The sequence below is a fragment of the Pristis pectinata genome, chromosome 7 (assembly GCF_009764475.1).
Source record: "Pristis pectinata isolate sPriPec2 chromosome 7, sPriPec2.1.pri, whole genome shotgun sequence".
In the NCBI taxonomy this organism is placed as follows: domain Eukaryota; kingdom Metazoa; phylum Chordata; class Chondrichthyes; order Rhinopristiformes; family Pristidae; genus Pristis; species Pristis pectinata.
The window spans coordinates 41,458,736-41,467,312 of NC_067411.1; the positions used below are offsets into that span (position 1 = coordinate 41,458,736).

At 42.6% G+C, this 8,577-nt stretch overlaps 1 protein-coding gene across 1 annotated transcript in view; it reads right to left on the minus strand.

The window, feature by feature from the left end:
• Window positions 1-6,294, minus strand: part of LOC127572554 (atrial natriuretic peptide receptor 1-like) — a 40,697-nt gene extending 34,403 nt beyond the window's left edge. Inside the window, 3 exon segments of the mRNA XM_052019944.1 lie at window positions 34-166; window positions 5,655-5,760; window positions 6,177-6,294. Of these exon segments, the coding sequence (XP_051875904.1) occupies window positions 34-166; window positions 5,655-5,760; window positions 6,177-6,260 (323 nt within the window). The 5' untranslated portion in view covers window positions 6,261-6,294.
• Window positions 6,295-8,577: the final 2,283 nt, after the last annotated feature.

The following is an 8,577-nucleotide window of genomic DNA, read 5'->3' on the forward strand; positions in this document are numbered from 1 at the left end:
AGCACAAACAAGTGGCAAGAATGCAACACTCACCCATGTGAGAGAATACCGCTCTCCACCGCCCAGTGGTAAAAATGATTGTTCACTGTCACTGCGTAGGTCACATTGAATTCTTCACCACTCAGAACCCTCTCCGAAGGTCTCTGTACCCAAGCCATCTCCAAACCTACAGATGAAAGAAAAGAGGTAGCTATCATTTCTAAGGGCTTGATACATGTTTGAAAAACAATTTCAAAATTAATTATAGGATATCTTGCATTTATAAAATGCCTTTCACAATCTCATGAAGTTCCAAATCAATTCACAGCTAATAAAGTAGTTTTGAAGTTTAGGAGAATTAGAGGAGAAGTTTATAAGGTTCTTAAAGTCTCGTCAGGTTGGATGTGGGGAGGATGTTCCTGCTGCTTGAGGGGATTATAATTTAATCCCTTTCAGCCAGGTATCATTCTCCTGATCAGACTTGTATAGGGCAGGGACCGTTCTCATTAAGAATGAAACAGCACAGGAGAAGAGCAGGCTATCAGAACTAAGGGCAGGCCACTTAGGATGGAGCTGAGGAGACATTTCCTGAAGTAGTGGTTAGTGAACCTTTGGAATTCTCGAACCTGGAGTTCATTCTTGATAATGAAGGGAGCCAGGGGTTATGAGTTTAGTGCAGGAAAACTGTGCTGAGCTGGGCGATTGACGTGGTCTTGCTGAATGGTAGAACAGGTGCGAAGGCCAGGTTGGTCTACCCCCATTTCTTATGACTTTTCTTATCATGTAGAAACTGGCTGCAGGAAACAGACCAACTCAATTCTCACAAAAACCTTGATTTAAATTTCTGTGCCTTCTTTCATGACTGCGGGCCAAGTGTGTTACAACCAATGGTATTGGTTTTAAGTGTGGTCACTGTTGCAGTGCAGCCAATTTGTGCACAGCAAGCTTACACAAACATCAAGACTAACCTCCCTGCCCTTTAACCTGCTGAGGATCCCCAGTACTTTGCAGTTGTCTTTCAGCCTTTCAGCACCTGTGGTGTTCTGATTTTCTTTCCCCTCTCTCTTAATCATGAATAGGAGTCAAAAGCTGCAAGAGCCTAACAAATATGCTCAGGAGACACAAGAGACTGCAGATGCTGGAATCTGGAGCGAGACACAGATGCTGGAGGAACTTCAGTGCAAGGGAATAAAGATCCTCCTGGAATCAATCTTCATTTCAGTCTCCACCCCTGCTTCAGGCTTGCGGCTTGACCATTGCTATTACCCACATATTGGTGCCTTCACTTCAGGAGTCCTTCCACCCTCTGATGAATACTTAGAGATGGGATCGGACATTTCATTAAGGCACCTTTTTCTAGGCAGCAACACTGGTTCATTGCAAAGCGAAAGGCATGATTAAACATCAAAATACCGATTGATAACACACTCCACAGATAAGTATAATTCTTGCAATTGTTTATTATTAGCTTATTTTCAAATACAAGGGTAAAAACTTGAAAAGGAATAAATTTGCAGTGCAATGGACAAAAAGCAAAGGAGTAGGACCAATTAGACATCTCGTTCATAGAGCTGGAAAAGGTTGAATGGTCTTCTCCTATGCAGACCTGGAACTCCCTGCCCTGTATGAAAAGGCAAATGATATTTGGCTGAAAGGGGATATATTACAAGATTGCACAGCCATGATTGTATTTCCTGCAGTTCAGAATATTAAGGAGTGATAGGGTGTACAGAGGGAAGCCATTTCCCCGGTGAATGGGAGTCCATCAAAAGGACCAACGATGTTATAATCAGAACCAGGACATCCAGGGGTGATGTTGGGGCACAGTTCTTCACACAAAGGCCAGCAAAAATCTGGAACTCCCTCCCTCACAGCTGTTGAGAGTGAAGGGTGAATTTGAAATGTTAAATCTACTGAATAAATTTTTTTGTAGATCGGGTAAACTGGTAATAGAATCATGGAACTATACAGCATGCAAATGGGCCCCTTGCCCAACTTGTCCATGCTGGCCAAGATACCTTCCTGAATTTTCAAATGTGGAACCAAGGTGGTTACATGAAGCCAAGGTACATGGAGGCTTGGTCTAACTGAATTGGGGGGGAGGGGGGGGTGGGAAGCGCTCTTAAAGGTTTAGATGGACTCCTGCTGTGCCTTTTATTCCTACAATCAAAAAGCTGGAAGAGATCACATTAAGAGCCGGAGAACATAAAAGTGAAGAAAATGGGAGCAGGATTGGTCACCTCCTCTTCTAGCCTCTTCCATCATTCATCAAGATTGTGGTTGATCTTCTACCTCAGAGCCACTTTCCAGCACTAACCCCATGTCCTTTGATTCCATTAATGCCTGGGCACCTATCGAACTCTGTTCTGAATAAAGACAATGACTGAGCTTCCACAGCCCTTCAGGGGTAGACAGTTCCAAAGGATTAGCACCCTTGTAGCTCATTCTATATCCCACTGTTGGGTATGGGCCAGGAATTATTTGTAATTAACAGGTTTATTCAGATATGTTCTGCCAAACTCATTTATCTCCTTAGACAACTCAACAATGGATGCTATCCTGTAAACTCTCTGACCAATTGTACTTTGACTATGGGGCAGACTTGGATGGTGCTAGGCATCCTGATGGTAGCCTCTGCTCTTTTCCACTCTGTTATGCACATTGCATTTCCAAAGCACCTTTCACAACCTCAGGATTTTGCAAAGCCCTTTATAGCCAATGAAGTTGTGTAGTTGTGTACCACCGTTGTAATGTAAGCAGCAGCCAATGTGTGCATAGCAAGCTCCCACAAATAGCAGCATGATCATGACCAGTTATTCTATTTTAGCCACGTTCAGTGAGGAATGAACAGTGGCTTGGACTCACACTGGGTGTTACAACCATCCTGAACGCATTCATTTCCACCCATCTAACAGTTTCCCTGGTGAATATCCTCTCGCTGTTAAGGAATCTACTAATCAAAACCCCTGGCTTATTTTCAAACACAGTTTAACCAATCACTTGCAAACAGGGAGGGGTGGGGTTGGGAGAAGAAACTGCAGATCATGCGAAAGTTGAGCTGAATTTCACCAGGTCATTTTCAGTTTTGACAATCCCACATTTGTTCTCGGAATTTTTCTAAATTGGTGTCAAACTCAACCTGATCACAGCCTGACTGACTGGTCTCAAAGAAAACACATTATCTGGAGGGGATTTAGTGCACACGGTGCAATCTGATATGGCCACATGCGAAGGAGAGGGTTTATACCCCTGGTGTTAATTCTAACACACTCTTCCTCTCCCCTCACTCACAATTTATTTCTTCCACCAGATTAATTGGTTCCTCATTGCCATCTCCAATATTTCTAGCATCGCATCCCAACCTAATTTGTCCTTTGCATTTTCCTAGTAGCTGATCAACAACAGCATTCTTAATTCCTGTGGTTTATAACCTATAGATTGCTACCTGCTAACTGTAACCCTGCTAAATGAAGGGTTCAATCCTTGGGTTGTTACTCCTGGGTTTTATCCAAAGGACTGTAGCCTGTTGAATGTTACCCTGTGGGTTTGACCCTGTGAGTTGTAATACATTGATTATTACCCATCACAGGAACTGCCTTTTACATTATCAACAAAGATAGGCATTACTCTGAAAGCAAATGCGAGAAGCAGAGAGACAAGAGTCACTGGGGGTAAAATTGTCTATCAATGGGGAGGGGAAATTTTACACTGCAAAAAATAAAATTCTAATATTACCAAGAAAGAGAAGTGGAATTTATACACTCTCTCCCCAGCCCTCCCCATTTTGACACCAACCTTAATCCAAAGACTGTCACAGAAAGCAAACAGACAAGCAGCCTCCAGTCTGGAAGGCAAGACCAACAGGCATGAATCAGCTTTCATCTCCTTGTCTCTGGCTCACTGTCTCTGAATGCGCTACACTACCCTCAGACCATTATTTCATTCATGTGCATTAACAGTGCCAAGGATAACTCATAAACTTAACCACAGGAAACAACATCTAGGGTTTAATTTAGGTTTCAGGCCATGGGTGGTTTTATTTATAAGCAGTTTTACTGCATAATTATTATTGATATCTGAGAATTATTTTTACATTTGGAAAAATATTTTATTTACCTTGACTTTGAAAACTCAATTTTGCATTGAAATTGATTCAATGTAAAGAATGTTAAAAAAAATTGTACTTATCTTAAAAATACTGACAATACAGAAGTCAAACAAAAGATCCTGGTACTCGACAAATTATCAGACAGCAACAATCCTGATCCAAACTATCCCTAATTTTTCCATTTATAGATTAACAAAAAATGACAAGTCAACAAGTTGCAATATAAAAGAAAAGGCAATAGCGTTCAGCTTAGGAGCCTTAGAAGTGGTAGGGCATGTTAAGAGAGTGGTTGGATAAACAAATGTGATCCTGGAGCTCACAGACGGAGGCAATAGAGTATAAAAGCAGGGAGATTATAAAACACTGGTTAGGCTACCACTGGGGTATTCTGACCAAACCCAGTTAGGGGGCTTCAGGAAGGATGTGGAAAGGGCGCAGGAAAGATTCATCAGAAGGAGGAGGGGTTTCAGCTGCAAGTTTGGACTGGGGGAGCTGGGGTTACATAGAACATAACAGCACAGTACAGGCCCTTTGGCCCACAATGTTGTGCCAACATTTTATCCTGCTCTAAGATCTATCTAACCCTCCCCTCCCTCATAGGCCCCCATTTCTCTATCATTCATGTGTCTATCCAAGGGTCTTTTAAATGTCCCTAATATGTATCAGCCCCCACAACCTCTGCCGGCAGTGCATTCCACACACCCACCACTCTCTGTGTAAAAAACTTACCCCTGACATCCCCCTTATAACTTCCTCCAATCGCCTTAAAATTATGCCCCCTCATGTTAGCCATTGTGGCCCTGGGAAAAAGTCTCTGACTGTCCACTCGATCCATACCTCTTATCATCTTGTACATCCCTGTTTTCATCAGAGAGAAGAACAAGGTTTGAAGGGGGTGTACAAGAGTGTGATGTATTCAGATAGGGTAAATAGATGGAAGAATATTTGCGCATATTCCTTTACTGGGGGCACAGTTTAAAATGACGGATCAATGATACAGAGGGGGTGGGAGGGAACACTTTTTATGAGGTTAGTTCTGACATGTAACTCTCTACCTGGACAGGAGGTGGAAGCAGAAACAATCAGTGCCTCCATAAGGGAGCAATGGAAACCCGGGATAGATTAATGCATAGGGCTGTGGAGAAAGAGCAGGCAGATGGAACTGCTGGTATTGCACTACCAGGAGCCAGCACGGAATCGATGGGCTGATTGGTCTCCCTCTGTGCATACTTCAGAGAGTAATATCGAGTTTTAATGTTTCATAGCATGTTCCTTGTTTTGTGTTTGTATTTTTAAAAAAACACCATTGTTTTGTCAAAATAATGAGAGGGGGATTGAGAGAAATTTCACTGGGTGGCAGGTTCCAGAATCATTGCCTGTAAAGAGCTGGTTCAGTAACAGAGTTCAATGGGGGAATTTTTGAAGGGCTTTGGGGAGAGGGCAGTGGGATTAATGAACTGGCTCTAACAAAGGAATCAGCACAAGAACAATGGGCCAAATGGCCTCTTTCAATGCTGCACCATTCCGTTGAATTGCCTGCATTAGTAGAACAAAAATGGGGACTCACCCTGGCAGTCTATCATGTTGTACTCATGTGGGTTTTCCAAAGGCCAGCAGTCATACTCGGTGTTGTCCAGGTCATGCCACTCCCGGGTACTTTTCGTTAGGATGGCCTCGAGAGGAGAGAGAGTGAAAGAGAGAACGGTAAACAAAATGCACAGAAACAGTTTAGTTATTAACGTGTCTTCTTCCACTGGCCAGCTCCCCAGCGAGTAGGACTGTCACACTGAACTCTCCTTGCTAACCAGTGGCCGAAATCTGTTCTGATTTTTGCTTAGTTGAAAGTTTTATTATGGCAGGCTATTTCGATATCTTTGCAAATTAGGCTCCACAAACGAAATCCGTGCATTTTACAACTTCCTAACTTTTTAACACCTGTTTTATTTATAAATAAATCTATTTCACACCCATTCTGGACTGATTTATATATTTTTAAAAAACATCTTTAGATGCAGAGTCTGGGGATTGTATAGATCATGTTCTCGAGGACATGTAACGTTGAATATTGCTTTAATTAAATAAAACCTACCAGCAAATAGGAAATAACGAAATAAGACAATCTATCCGACTTCAAAGTTGACATAACCCTCCACGGCGCTGTGCAAAGCCACATGATTCCAATCGATAGTGATGGACAATTTACATTTAAAAAAACAACAAATAAAGCTGCTATTTCTCTGACCGTGGGCTGCAGCGCAGACTGTTCGGATGAGCATGCGTCAAAGTCTGGAACCTCTTGGAACCGGTGGGGATGGGGGCGAGAGGAAGAGGGAGATCAGCAACGGATGAAATTACCTCACCCCGTTCAGTTCCCCAGGATAACCCTCTGCATCTCGACCCTTGGAACACAAGATCCAACCATTTCACCCAGACGCCCTTTAGAGTGGGAAGTCTTGATGTGGGTGGGCCATCAGATGTCGAGTTTGATTGAAATTCTGCCTTGGGGAGTATCCAATAACCACAGTTCATTTGGCGGACACGGACTTCACTGGGCAATTACACGTTTCCCACCAAAACCAGGAGGATGTGGAGAGAAAAAAAAGGAATAGTCTTGTTGGACATGTAAGTGTGACTCCATAGTTCACTGTGGGCTGGGTAATAATATCCCAAATCACAGCTCCTCTTAAGAACAGGGGAGTATGACCTGCCTCGAGCCTAATTTTTGTTTTAGGATCTAGGCATTAATGGCAAGGCCAGTGTTTGTTGTCCAGCCTTAATTACCCTGGAGAAGATGGCAGAGAACTGCCTTCTCAAATCACTGCAATGTGGGAGTACTTCAAGGGGAAGTACTCCCACATTGCTGTTGGGTAGGGAGTTCTAGAATTTAGACCCAGCGATAATGAAGAAACAAGGAGATATTTCCAAGTTGGGAAGCTCTGTAGTGTGGAGTGAACTTGTCGGTTGTACTGTTCCCATGTACCTGCTGCCTTTGACCTTCATGGTGGTGAAGTTGTGGGTTTGAGAGGTGCTGTTGAAGTAGCTTGGGCAAGTAACTGCAGTGCATTTGTAAATAGTACACACTGCAGTGGCTGTGGTTGAGGGAATAAATGACTCACGTGTTGGATAAGGAGCCAAACAAATGGGCTGCCTCGCCCTGGGCAGTACCCTGTATTTCTTGAATTACCTTTCATAAAACCATGTTACTTGGTTTCATTACATTAAACTTCTCCAGATGATTCTATTTCTTCTTTGATTATAGATTTGCCAACAACAAATGTTTAACAGACTTATTAGTTGCCCACTCCTTGTCTTCCTCCCTTCTTGAACTATGGAGTCACACTTACAGTTTTCCAGTTCACTGGTGACTTCCTGGAACTCTTGAAAAATTTCAACCAAAGGCTCCACCATCTCTGCAGCCACTTCCTTTAAAACCTTGAGATCAGGACCTGGCCACTTGTCTGCCTTTAATCCCATTAGTTTTTCCTTGTCCCTCATGGTAGTGATTGTTACAAGTTCTTCCCTATTGTTTGAAACCAGTCCATCAGATAACTTAGAGATATTTGTAGTGTTCTCCCACTGCGAAGAGTAAATCGGGACCATTGATTGCAGAGCATTGATTTATCTGCCATTTTCTTGTTTCCCATTATTAATTCCCCAGTGTCACTATCTAGGGTTCCCACACTTTCTAGCTCCCTTTTTCTAAATCCACAGAAAACTTTGATATTTGTGTTGATGTTATTTGCCAGTTTTCTCTCATAACCAATTTTCTCCCTCATTATTAACATTTTAGTCTCTTGTAAAATTCCCAGTCCTCTGGTCTACCACTAACCCTTGCCACTTTCTGTTTTCCTTGGCCTCCTTTGTTATCCATGGATAGTTCATTTTCCTTCTGGGATCCCTCGTTCTAGTTGGGATAAATTTCTGTTGAGCATATAAATATCTGCTATTGCTCATCCACTGACCTATCCTTAAGCCTATTTACCCAGTCCACTCTACCTTCATTATCATTGTTGGTGCCCTTATTTATATTGAGGACATTGGTTATAGACCCAAGTGTTCACCCTCAACTCTATCTGGAATTTTACCATGTTGTGATCACTAATCCCTCGAGGATTCTTAACCATGACATCTTTTATTAATCCCATCGCATTACACATGACCAAACCTAAAGTAGGTTCTGTAACAATCCCTGACACACTCCACAAACTACTCTTCCATGATAGCCCTGCAAGCCTGATTGGTCCCATCACTGTACAGATTAAAATCCTCCATGATAATTGTAGCTCCCTTCTTACATGCCTTTGATATTTCCTCAATAGTCTGTAGGCCCCAAGGGTGCTGCTTCCTGATACAACAAAGGAAACAGCACCTTAGGGGCTGACAGACTACTCCCACCTACATCTTCTTTCCCTCCCAGTCATTATTTCCACAGAAACCAATTCCACGTCACTATTGATTCCAATGTTACAACTAAACGTGGCTCTGACACC